This window comes from Hylobates moloch, unplaced genomic scaffold, assembly GCF_009828535.3.
Source record: "Hylobates moloch isolate HMO894 unplaced genomic scaffold, HMol_V3 SCAFFOLD_18, whole genome shotgun sequence".
Lineage (NCBI taxonomy): Eukaryota > Metazoa > Chordata > Mammalia > Primates > Hylobatidae > Hylobates > Hylobates moloch.
Genome location: NW_026652293.1, coordinates 4263577 through 4276629, shown reverse-complemented (window position 1 = coordinate 4276629; position 13053 = coordinate 4263577). Strand labels below are relative to the sequence as shown.

At 44.5% G+C, this 13053-nt stretch overlaps 2 protein-coding genes across 4 annotated transcripts in view; both read right to left on the bottom strand.

Annotated features, from left to right (window-relative positions):
• Nucleotides 1-166: 166 nt before the first annotated feature.
• On the bottom strand, nucleotides 167-2239 carry CUNH1orf74 (chromosome unknown C1orf74 homolog). Its single transcript, XM_032136682.2, has 2 exons — nucleotides 2058-2239; nucleotides 167-1359 (listed from the first exon to the last, which is right to left on the bottom strand). The coding sequence occupies exon 2, from the start codon at nucleotides 1282-1284 to the stop codon at nucleotides 475-477; it is 810 nt and encodes a 269-aa protein (XP_031992573.1). The 5' UTR covers nucleotides 1285-1359; nucleotides 2058-2239; the 3' UTR covers nucleotides 167-474.
• A 1025-nt stretch (nucleotides 2240-3264) lies between these two features.
• The window catches only part of IRF6 (interferon regulatory factor 6), a 72952-nt gene continuing 63163 nt past the window's right edge, over nucleotides 3265-13053 (bottom strand). For all 3 annotated transcript variants that reach the window (XM_058430639.1, XM_032136675.2, XM_032136674.2), the window contains exons 6-9: nucleotides 10119-10277; nucleotides 8169-8561; nucleotides 7339-7457; nucleotides 3265-6325 (exon numbers count right to left, since the gene is read on the bottom strand). In XM_058430639.1, the coding sequence (XP_058286622.1) occupies nucleotides 6101-6325; nucleotides 7339-7457; nucleotides 8169-8561; nucleotides 10119-10277 (896 nt within the window). In that variant the 3' untranslated portion in view covers nucleotides 3265-6100. The remainder of the gene's footprint in view (nucleotides 6326-7338; nucleotides 7458-8168; nucleotides 8562-10118; nucleotides 10278-13053) is intronic.

Here is a 13053-nt window from a genome sequence, read left to right as displayed (position 1 = left end):
TTACATTAACAAGTATCACATATTTAAGCATACTGGTGGTCTGCTCTCCTCAAATTCAGTTGGAGGCATATAAACATGCAGAAAAGCCCCCAGACCTACTTTCCTAGCAGGCAGCACCCACATAGAGGACGGATATTTACAAGGTTACCATGCAAGAGTGTTTGGCTTGTCTTCCACCACCCTGCTTTTCCTCTATCATCTCTTTCCTTCTATCTTTTATCCAGTGAAAATGAAAACATCTCCACTAAGAGGACTTCCTAGTATAGAAATGGCAAGTATGTACTATCTACCAATTTGCCACTAGCACCACCATTACCTATTTACATGCCCTTTGCATTTGTGACTAACTGATTACAGCATTGTGCCTTAGTGTACTCAAGACACTTGGAATTGGCAGTTGAGATGATTATTTGCCATCCCCAACCTAGAGATGATCATTTACTGAGTACCTTCTATATGGGAGGAGAGTTAAAGTCAGAGGGCCACAGCCGGCAGTGTGACTATCTCAGAGGAGACGCTGAGATCAGCAAAGTCATTCTGAGTCCTAAATCGGGTTCTGAGGTCCTTCTCCCAGGTGTTTAGAATGTCCCTCAGGCCTGGGAACAAACTCTCTGGGACACTAAAGGAATAGAGCAGGATTGGGGGTTGACCTAGCAACCATGAGATCCGGGCAGTGAATACTCGTAGTGGAGTCAGAGCTAAGCAGTTGTCATCTCCCTGGTTCAGGTGAAAGGTATAGGGGACAGGATAGCCCAGAAGGATCCCAAATACAGTACAGAGATTCCAGTCTGAGGAATGGAGCCTGCTGTGGGAGACTGCTAGAGATAAGTCCCTCTGCAGCCCCTGCAAATGTGTGATGATCTCAGCCACGAGGGCCTTCAAGTCCTGAAGCTGGTCCAGGGAGCAGACAGAAGGGTGAGGCTGGCAGCTGGAAACATCCACAAAGGCTATGGTACCAAGCAGCACCTGCTCCAAGTGCTGACATACACGCTCAGGACTGACAATCAGGCTGTTTTCTCCAATCTCAAGGATGTGAAGTCCAAAGGTCAGGAAGCCAAGCCCCTGCAGCTCCTCCAGATAGCTCTGGAGCTCTGATGCCCCTGCACAGTTGCAATCATAGAGCACAGCTGGCTTCAGTCCCCGGGCCACAGCCAGCACCTCTCCAGCTAAGTGAAGGCAGATGGCTTGGGGTGGACTCCGTCTCTTTCCCATCCCAAGGGTCTGCTGAGCAGCTGCCACCAGCAGCTGAGGGCTTGGTGATGACATGAGATCTAGAAGCAACATCAAGAATGGCCTCCTTAGCTAGCCCGAGTTCCCTTCCCTGGGTGGCATCTTTCAGCCAGACACTTGAGGAGGGGTCTAGAAACAAAGCAGGAGCAGGGAATTATTAACAGCCAGTGACACACCAGGAAACCTGCCAACAGCCTTCCCGTTAAATCGAGGTATCTTCCAAAGGTTATTCTGTCCCTCCCTGCTTTGAAATGGTGACCCAGCCCAAACAAGATAGGATCACCAATGCTGCTTGATTTTTCTAGTTGACTTGGTCTCCCTCAATCTTAAATTCGTGTGTTTTTCTAGCCTTATAGCTAGATTTACATTCACTCTGGCTTTTATTCTAAATTTTACCTGTTGCAAATTACGTTCTCTGGTTCAAACCAAAAGGAATTTGGGGTAGAGGCGGAGGCGGGGCAGTGTTTGGCAAAATTCACAGCATTTCGCTCGAAAGCCCTTCTGGGACAGAGCTCCAAGTTCCAAATATATCCTTTCCACTGACAACTCCCCTACTCTTCCCGCCAGAGAATAGTTATAAGAATAGTAATTTGATTAATATACACCAGAATGTGGACTAACAACCATCTCACCCTGACACATAAAAATGAATGAATGAAATCCGCTAGAACTACAGAAGGGTAGTATTTTAACTTCTGCTGGCCCCGCCTTCCCTTTCTGTCCGACATCAAGGACCCTCGGAAGATGGGATTTCTCCGATCCACACACCCCACACCAGAGCATATTATAGTGATTTGCTAAATGAGGCATAAGTCTCTCTCACATACGTTCTTTTTCCACGTCCGCTACAGGTTCGCGGGCTCAGAAACTTTTTGCGGCTTCCTGCCTGCTGCCAGAAAGGCAGCTAGTCCCCCACGCCCAGCCGCAAGTAACACTCGAAAGCCCGCCTGCGCTGGGAAGACCCTCGCAGCCCGCTCTGCTCCAGTCCCGCAGGCACCTTCTTGCGCATGCGCACCCATTCGAGTGCCGCCCTCTTTTCCCCCATTCCGTGACGTCATCCAGCCGCTCGCGCGCCTCGCGTTAGACCCACTAGCGAGGCCGCCTTGCTGCGCGCCGGAAGTTTGGGCCACCGTGCGGCCTGCCCTTTCCGGCCAGACGGAACCCTGCCCCACCTGTCGGCTTAGGAACTGGGAAGAGCGGAAGTAAACGAGAAAAGGCGGAACCTGGTGAAACTGGTTTCCCGCTGCTGCCCTCATTTTGCTTCGCCGAACGTCCTCCCTGTGTTATGACGTCTGGTGTCCCACTTGACTGGGAATCCAGAAACAGGGCACACAGCACTTAATAAACACCTTTGATTTGTGTCTGCGGAAATACGTTTTGTCCAGGCGAAACATACCTCAAGACAATATATTTTGCAGAATAGCCTCACCTGTGGGTGGTGCTGAAACGTTTTAACTTTTTTTAACTGGACTTCCCTAAATCCTACATTTGAGAGGCCTACAAGAACAGCTCTCTAGGGAGGGTGTGAAGGTGTGGGTATTCACTTTGAACAAATATGTGCCAGTCATGCTGCTAGGCCCTGGAGGTATTGCAGTGAGCAAAACAGACAAAACCCCCACTTTCATGGGGCTTAAGTTCACGTCTACTGAATCTAGTTTGCTGATTTCAAATAAGAAATGAGAAGTGACGACACAGAGGCTTTCCAGTCAGGTCATTACAAAGAAAAAGTGTTATTTCACATAAGAGTTAACACCTTTTTAACTACCAGCGATTTGACCCATGCCACGAAGGGAAAGGATTTCTTGAGAAAACCCCAATATCTAAGGAAATGGCCCCAATTTATTTATACTTGGAGCAGGACAGAGATTAAGGGAACAGTGGACACCTACACTGGAGTTGTCACTCCTGGATCTATCTTGGTGGTGCCTTCAGACCGTGAAAAGTGAATTGTAGAGTAAAGATGGGGTCAGCATGGGAGGAGGACCAGCTTATAGGAGTTACCAGCCTAAGGCTGTCTGGTTCTTAGCTCAGAGGGAGTCAGAAGCTGAGAGCAGAAAGTAGTCTTCTAATTTTAGAATGTTTTCCTTCCCTGCATTTATTTAATTTTCCCATGGTGGTTAACAATAAATCCCTAAAAGACTGATTTAGTTCATTCATTTATTCCAGCAACAAATATTTGAGAACACACTGTGTCCCAGACACTGTTCTAAGGACTGGCAGCGAAGTCCAAGACAAACAATCCCTACCTTCAGCAAGTTTGCAGTCAAGCAGGATATGGATGCTGAGCATTACAAGGGAAATGATTATTCTGAGAGAGGAAGTATGGGGTGCTACGGGAACATATAACCAGGGACCTAATTATATGGGAAAGGGACCAGCCCAGATCCAACACTTGCTCTCCCAGTTTACCTCCAATAGGTTCTTTTTAACTTGAACTAATCTTGTTTGGTGGGGTACACAGTGAGGAAAAAGAAGAGCTAGTGACAAAATCTAACTCCCTTCTCAGGCTTAAGCAAGGTGAAGGCAAGGGAGTAGAAGATATCAAGGGAGTGAGTGGTGGTAGCCACCAAAGGAGATAGCAGAGGCCCTAAAAAAAGAAAGGAAACCTAAATCTATCCAGCAGGACCAGAGAAACAGTGCTGAGGGTGATCAGATGGAATCCCTGCATGCACTCTCCCGGCATTCTGAAAAGGAGCCAAAACAAGGAAGAAACCGGGGTATCTAGTTAAGACCTCACAAATCACTCATCCTTTCCTCTGACACGTTCATAAACTTTTTATAGTGGTTACAAACCAAAGGCTTGGTATTTCTTGGCACTTTTCCAGTACCTTTTACCAGCTCACATTATCTGGGCTCCCACCCAGGCTACAGATAGCCTGGCTGTTAGCACTTCACAGAAGGGATACAGACTGGCCCAGATTCAAGAGCTGCCCTTCTAATTTACCTACAGTGGGTTTTTAACTTTGAGCTCCCACATAGAGATGGGGCAGCCAAATACCAAGACCAAATCCCTCACTTCACCTACTCAACAAAATGACCCCAAAATGTAAAGTTTCTGTGCCTTTAATGCTTCCTGGTCCCTAAAAGCCCAACTTTTCCTCGAAGCTGAGCACCTGATCTTTAGCCAGATTTCTTAATCTTTTCATGCTTTTCATAATAGCAAATTCCACTAGGTCTCTTAGAAACTCTAAAACCAAGGCTTAAGCACTTATTTAAATAAATAAGTCCTCATGTCACCACTGATTTTGAACTTTTAGTTTTTAAAATAAGGCTAGCTCAACTTTTGAGTCATTTTGAAAAGTAGGAGATGGCCTGGTTTAAAGGTACCAGACTAGACATGGCCTTCCTTACTACGTCTTCGACACAGACAGACAGGCATCACTATTCAAGAGGACTAGGGCTTGCAACCACAGATTAGCATCTTATTTGCCATTTAGGTCCCAGACTGCTTGAGCCCAGGAGTTCAAGACCAGCCTGGGCAACATAGCAAGACCTCATCTCTACAAAAATAAAAAAAAAAATTAGCCAAGCATCATAGTGCATGACTGTTGTCCCAACTACTCAGGAGGCTGGGGCAGGATGATTGATTGAGCCCAGAAGCTTAAAGCTGCAGTTAGTGGTGATTTGCCACTGCACTCCAGCCTGGGCAACAAAGCAAGACTCTGTCTCAAAAAAGAAGAGAAAGCTGAAAGGGTTAGAGACTCAGCAGATGTTTCTAGATAAGACCAGTTGGTGACAGATAGAGCTGCATTGTTCTATATCACTCTTTACCTTCACTGTTCACACTCAGATACCTCCACTAGTAAGGGAGACAAGCAGGTTTGTGCTAGGTGAGCCTTTCCAGAAGAGTACTGTCCAGCCCTTCTTCATCCCAGCCTTAACACACTCAACAGCCCATTTCTTCCATCTGCAAAAAATCTAAATGATACTGTCCCTTTTGTAGTCAGAGAAGTGTATCTTAGATCCCCAGCTCAGTCTAGCTCAGAGAAGAAAATAAGAAAAATAGAGCTCTTTCCTCTTAAAGTTACCACCTGAGTCACATACTGTCACCTACCCCCTCTCCCCGCCGCACCCCCCAACACACACACACTGGGATTTGAGTGGTAATAAGGTAAATGCCTGACAACCTATTCTTCCACAGAATCCCTAGGCTTTCTGTGTCAACAGCTTCCCTTTAGAAGCCAAATTTGTGAGCTTTCACTCCACAGGCTGGGTGACTTTCAGACTTTGGCACCCATTTCTATTTAGATATCAAGCATAGTTTCTAAGCAACCAGCCAGCCAGCTCCTCTCCCTCTCACTTCCCCCATCAGGGAGCCAGCTTACTATACCAGCAGAACAGGTCAAACAGAGCTTGATCCTGGACAAATCAGTGCTTGAGGAAACTTTAACAAAACCAAGGAAAAATGTGGTACAAGAACAATGCAGAAGGATTCTGTTCCAGGCAGTTTAGCCTTGTACAAGTAGAAGAAGGTCATCGAGTCCGTTTTAACGCTGGATGCAATTTCAGGCACTACTCCAATCTCTTCACTCTATAAGCAATAAATCTGAAGCCCAGAGGTTAAAGGACTTGTTCAAGGCCACATTGGAAGCAAAGCTGCAGCTAGAACTTTGGTATCCAAACTCCCAGGCCAAATCTCCTTCTACTATGCTATATCATACTACCATTAGGAGATTTGAAAAAGAAAAGCAAAGTCTGAAGGGTGATTTTTCCATAAATTAAATCAGCTTTAAATCTAGGCATATTTGGAGAATCACAGACTTCTGTTAGAGAAAAGAGAGATTTAAAAGCTGGTTAAATCTAAACAATAAAAAAAAAATCCATATGTACAATATTATAAAAAAGAGAAGGAAGAAGATGGCATTCACAATTACTGGGGAGGCAGGGCAGGGGGCAGTTGCATGCTGGGGGTGGGCTGCATGGGCTGCCAGCTCTCCTGGGTTTGAAGGATGCGGTACAGCTGCTTCAGCTGAGCAACGATGTTATCCTTGATGTCTGGGGTTGAGATCTGCAGGCGGACACTGCCACTATCAAAGGATCGTGTGAAATCACCAGAAAACATCTCGTAGATCATCCGAGCCACTACTGGAATGACCTGTTCAGGACACAGAACACAGGTGTATCCTCTGAGGAAAAGGTATTTTTAAATAGCATGATGGACCCAAGATTGAAGGACAGACCAAAGAGGCCCTGAGGAAGCCCCCCATTCTGATGTCTAAATATAGGATATGCCTTCATCTCTCTGGACCATCCTTCTGCCAAGGCTCACTGTGGAAGTTGGTTCAAAAGAAGGTAAAGGACCTAGATGTAACATTACATCACATGCCTCAATAAATGACTGCTTACTTTGCAAGACTTTTTACAAAATATCATCTATTGCTTGCCTTGCTACACAACTCCAGGGGCAAAGCCCAAGTGGCCTTGCTGCCACTTCCTAGAATAAATTTATATTCCTAAAAGTAACTAAAAAGGTTTTTCTAAGAAGGCTGGAAAGGGCCAGGTGTGGTGGCTTACACCCATAATCCCAGCATTTTGGGAGGCTGAGACAGGAGGATCACTTAAGCCACGAGTTCCAGACCAGCATGGGCAACATAGTGAGACCTCATCTCTGCTAAAAATAAAATTAGGCCAGGCATGGTAGCCTGTGCCTGTTGTCACAGCTACTTGGAAGGCTGAGGTGGGAGGATCACTTGAACCTGGGAGGTTGAGGCCACAGTGGGGCTGAGATGGTGCCACTGCACTCCAGCCTGGGCGACATAGTAAGACCATGTCTCTAAAAAAAAAAAAAAAAAGTGCAATTTACATTGTGTGTGTGTGTGTGTGTGTGTGAAGAAAAGCTGGAAAGGGTCATATCCTGTGAAGTTTCAGCAAGATTCTAAGGTTAGTAACAGAATGAAAGATAAGATCTCCACTAAATCAGTCACCCATTTTAAGGACCCTGCCTTTTCCAGCATGGGTCCTACTGCACAAACCTGAGTCTGTTACCCCATCTGATGAGACTGAAACCTACATGGGCTGATGGATGCTTGATGAGGGCTCAACCCAGACCTAGGGGCTAAAACATTGGCAAAAAGATGAAGAGTTGTTGACACAGCCTTATCTTCTCACCTGAACCAAGATGAGTTTCCTTTCCAAGGGTTTCCCATCTGGCCATTCTTCCCCAAAGCATAAGTAGATCTCAAATGCTGGCTGCTTCTCTATCTGTCCTTTCTGGTGGGCAATGAGATCTGCAGAAAATGGAAGAGCAAGTTTGGTGTACTGGGTCATTCCACATCCACTCAACAAATATCATCTTTTATGCTGTCCATTACAATAGCCACTAGCCACATGTGCTCACTAGTTTTAAGTTAATTAAACAGTTCCTGGGTCACATTAGTCACATTTACATGCTCAATAGCCACATATGGCTTGTGACAACCATATTGAATAGCACAAATATATTGAACAGTACAAATTATACAGAGGGTTCTCTTGGACATCATTGATCACGACTTGCAGTTCAAACCACATTATAAAAAATTCACATCTCAGTGCTTTCCCTAAAACTGCCTGCTTGAATTCACCACTCAGATAATTCCCAAAAGAATATGTGCTGTTCTGAATATGACAAACAGGGTTACCTTCCAAAGTTAAAGACAAGCTGGTAACATTTGAGGTGTAATGATAGGGCTGTCTCCCTCTTCTGCCATTGAAGGAGCCACAACCAACTTAAAAATAGCTTCCAAGTACATAGCTTTGGAGTGAAACTCCCTTCTTTGTTGCCTAGGTCAGCTCCAATTTTTAGAACCAAAGCTCTGTTCTCCCTTGACCTCCTGCATACTAAATTTTTTAAGATCTCTGCCATGCCAGGAAAGCAGGAAGGTGAAAGACAGGGATAGTGGAAGGAATGTACTTCCAGAGAACGATTCCCACGATCAACCTTCTGAGAAATGACTTACCGCTAAGGAATGTTTCCAGACAAAATAGCTTGACCTTCTTTTGTCTCTCAATCAGGTTGGGAGCAACAAGTGATGGGGCACATGGCCCAGACCAGTACACCTTGCACTGGCACAGCCTGATGGCATAAATGGCATGACCGCTGACCTCCAGGATCAGTCCTCTGTCCATGACGTCCAGCAGCTTGCTAGTGAACAGCTTCTGCTTCTCATTGGTAATATGCTCAGGACCTGGGAATTTGACCTGCTCCAGGCTGACGGGACCAAAGAGCTCCTCCTGGTCAGGCATGGGACCCAGGTCCCCATAGAAGAGTCGGCAGCCCTGGGGGTTGCTCACGGTCATGGTCTGCCCATACTCCTTCCCACGGTACTGAAACTTGATGTCCAGGTCAGTCACTGCAAGGTTAGAGATGACAGTGAGAGTCCTGCTTCACTGCTCTGCCTGTTCATCCCTGTGACTCATGCAAGTCCATTAAGATCAAGCCACCTTTCAACCAGCATTCAGGAAGGCCACTGCCATAGTTATCCTTCCTGCAATAAAGGGAGACATCAACATATCCCTGGAATATTCACTCAAAAGGCTGCCTGAAAGCAAACAGTTCAAGGTCCATCTCAACTATTTCTGTTCAATCACCACACCCCAAGGGCTACAATTTCATCAAGTAAAGTGGTCCTGGTATCCCCACGCTATACTGACTGAGTCTTCACACCAATGGTCATTGGAAGGAGCTAAAAACTAACGTATCTGGGTTGTGTATCATTTTTAGCTTATTGTTTAAAGAAAATTGAGGAAGAAGAAGCAATACCAAACAATTTTTCTGAAAATGACATGTGAGCACACACACTGGGGATCTGCTCTAATAATATACCATAAAAGGACACAGTTCACATCAAAGTTAATTTTTACTCAGCAAATCTCCATTGAACCCACTGGGCGCGGTGGCCCACGCTTGTAATCCCAGCACTTTGGGAGGCCGAGGCGGGCGGATCACGAGGTCAGGAGATCGAGACCACAGTGAAACCCTGTCTCTACTAAAAAATACAAAAAATTAGCCGGGCGTGGTGGCGGGTGCCTGTAGTCCCAGCTACCCGGAGAGGCTGAGGCAGGAGAATGGCGTGAACCCGGGAGGCGGAGCTTGCAGTGAGCCGAGATTGCGCCACTGCACTCCAGTCTGGGCGACAGAGCGAGACTCTGCCTCAAAAAAAAAAAAAAAAAAAAAAATCTCCATTGAACCCAACGGCCCTTATCAAAGCTACTTAGCCTCTTGGACAAAATTTTATTAATAGAACTCACATGGCTACCATGTGCAGTGTGAAAGGGAGACCCAAGCAATGACATTGATTCTTCATTGAGATAAATTTGTACCAAATTCAGAAAGAGGTTTTTTTCTGTAGGTCCTAAAGCCTCTCAAAATCCAAGAGCCTCCTCTACCAAATCCATGGCCATTAACCTCCCTGTTCCACAACTGGCCTTGTCACTAAATCCCCCTGTGTGACTAATAAACCTGGGCCTCCTACCCACCTAAGACCTGAATAACCTGGAGCTGGAGCTGTAACCAATCAGAGTGTCCCTATGGGCAAGTAAGTATCAGCCAATGTTTTTTTTGTTGTTGTTGTGTTTTTTAGATCATGTCTCATTCTGTCACCCAGGCAGGAGTGCAATGGCATGATCAGGGCTCACTGCAGCCTTGACCTTCTGCATTCAAGTGATCCTCCCACCTCAGCCTTCCAAAGGGCTGGGATTACAGGTGTGAGCCACCACACCCAGCTAGGCCAGTGTTTCTTTACTTCTTCCCTGGTGACTCATGGACCAGCCAGGAAACAGAAACAGAGGGTGCCTCTGAGACAGGTAGTTTTTCAATACATGGCAAAGAAATGAAGTTAGAAAGCAGGACAGGAAAGAGTCTATAATAGAAGCAGAAGACCCAGCAAGAAAGAAAAAGTCTCACTTACTTGGGAGAGAGCTGATCCACAGTTCTGGAGAGCTATAGAAGGGCTGTATAGGTGCCTGGGGTACTTCCATCTCCAGGGGTTCAGTTTTGGGCCACACTGCCTCCGGGCTGCAGTTGCCCACACTGCAATTGCCCACACTGGCTGGCGCCATGGGAGAACCTAAAACAAAAGCATATGGTGAGCAGACAGGGGTACCACACATGCACATCAATTGCTGATGCTCTGAGAACTCACAAGGTCAGTAGACAAGAACTAAACACTGAACCCTGACCCAGTATGATCTTCCAGCCCAACAGTGATTCCTATAACTAACACAATAAGAAATAAGGTTCCCCTGCAGGTTCCCTTGCTCCTGCTTCCTAATCATATTATTTCTCCCATAAATTCATAGTTTTAAAAACCTTTGTTTGCTGAAGATTAATATAGACAAGTGAGTTTTCTCTGGGGGTTAAATTACAAGGAGTAAGACATTCCATACTGTAAAATTTGGCCCCAGCAATTAAATAGAAGCTGGTTGTCTTCCATAAAACGAACTCAGCTGAATTAGCTGATTAGCTTCGAGGAAGTGTTAATGCATAGAAATACCTTTAAAAACAAACAAATACTTTTACATGCATAAAATGTCTGGAAGGATACTCAAGAACCTAGAAGGATCTGACTCCTCCAGGGAAAGAAATGAAAGGTTCAGGGACAGGATAGAAGGAAAACCTTTCCACTGATTTACCTTTTTGTACCATTATGAATGTAAACCATGTGAAAGTATTATTTATTCAAAGGGATCCAATTAAAAGGTTTTTTTTTAAAAAAAAAAAAAAAAAAAAAAGAGTATTTCCCTGCTACTGTCAAAGTTGACTTGCTCCAAAGTCTACAGATTTCTCCTCCTAGCCTCACCTCTTAGGCATCTATTCTTCAACAATTCTTCATCCTCTGCCCCAACAGCTTTGAAATCACAAAGGTTGATGTTTCTTTGACCCTTTGTGTATAAGTCTGGTTAAATTTATGTTCCCATTTTACTTTTTTGTTTTCAATATCTATTGTACAACTTTCCAAAAAAGGATTAAAGGCAGCTCAAAACGTAAGGACACACAAATATTAGCTTTAATAAAATATCAACAGAAATAGAAATAAGGATCCTGGAAATAAATTGCATCCTTTTAGGGGGTGAGAATAACAGAATGAGTCAGCTAGACATTTGGGAAAGGATCCCACATTTCTAGATGTTCCATTTCACTAAGTGAGAATGTAACGTGGCAATTTTTTGTTTTTACTTTTATTTTAGTTTCAGGGATACATGTGCAGGTTTGTTATATAGGTGAATTACATGTCCCAGGGTTTGGTATACAGATTATTTAGTCACCTAGTTAATAAGCATAGTACCCAATAGGTAGTTTTTTTATCCTCATCCTCCTCCCACCCCCCGCCCTCAAGGAGGCCCCAGTGTCTATTGTTCCCTTCTTTGTGTCCATGTGTATTCAATGTTTAGCACCCACTTATGAGTGGGAACATGTAGTATTTGGTTTTCTGTTCCTGTGTTTTAGTTCACTTAGGATAATGCCCTCCAGCTACATCCAAGTTGCTGCAAAAGACATGATCTTACTCTTCTTTATGGCTGCATAGTATTCCATGGTATATATGTACCACATTTTCTTTATCCAGTCCACCATTGATGGGCATTTAATTTGATTCCATGTCTTTGCTATTGTGAATAAGTGCTGCAATGAACATAAGTGTACATGTGTCCTTATGGTAGAATAATTTATATTCTTTTGGGTATATACCCAATAAGGGGATTGCTGGGCCAAATGGTAATTCTGGTTCAAGTTCTTTGAGAAATCACCAAACTGCTCTCCACAGTGGCTGGACTAATTTACATTCCCACCAGCAGGATATAAGTGTTCCCTTTTCTCCATAACTTCATCAGCATCTGTTATTTTTTGACTTCGATAACAGCCATTCTGACTGGTGTGAGATGGCATTTCATTGTGGTTTTGATTTGCATTTCTCTAATGATTAGTGACATTGAACATGTGGCAATATTGATCTGCAAGATCTCTATGAAACTTCTCTTTACTTCTCTTTTACTTGGTTGAAAAGATATAAGCGGAAGGATAAATGAAGGAGGGCCAGTGGACAAACAAGTGTCATTTCCTGATTCTCAAAGGTAGAGGCATCACCTACAGTAGGGTACCGGAAAATCCTAAATAAATCATCTTGATATCCTAAGTTTTATAGGTGGCACAGGTTATCTCATTTTGACCCATTGCAGCCAGGTGGTACTAAAAAGACAATGAAAAACTGCTTGGCTGGATGCAAGTCATTTGAGTAGGAGCATTTCAGTGGACAAATGAAGTAAAGATGCTGCAGAAGAGCAATTCAACGTGTGTTCAAGTATCCTCAGAAAATGCAGTGGGAGATTCAGTACCTGCTCTGTCACACAGTGGGTTCTCAAGCTCCCAACTCAATTTTCCTAGGAAGCTGGATTCAAAAGCCCGTAAGAGAAAAGTCTCTTGCAGATAAATCCTATCGGAGCCGAGTACTATCAGCTACAGACATCACAAGTTTCCCGTGATACAGAGTAGTCCTTGTTAAGGAAGTGACACAGAATTTATACCAAGGGAAATATTAGAAGAGTTTGCCCATAACTCCTAAAAATGACACTGTACTTGGCCTGAAGAAAATTGGCAAAATGTGTAACTGATGATATATTTGTATGTTGGGTTAAGAATGAATTCAAATTTTTTATTTCTTTGAATTAGCACATAAGCTTCCAAAGATGTTCTATTGCCTGGAACCCACCCAACTCTACTGGGATAACTGAGCCAGCAGGGAGTTCCTCACCTCTGACTCCCACTTGCTAACAGTCCAGCAGCCTGGCTGCAGGGACCGATCCTGCTTTCAGGGCAGTGGTGGCCAATGTATTGACAGTTCCAAGGTC

Bases quoted from the DNA above. Each gene is read 5' to 3' on its own strand.
- CUNH1orf74 (XM_032136682.2), bottom strand. From the start codon at position 1,284: ATGTTGCTTCTAGATCTCATGTCATCACCAAGCCCTCAGCTGCTGGTG.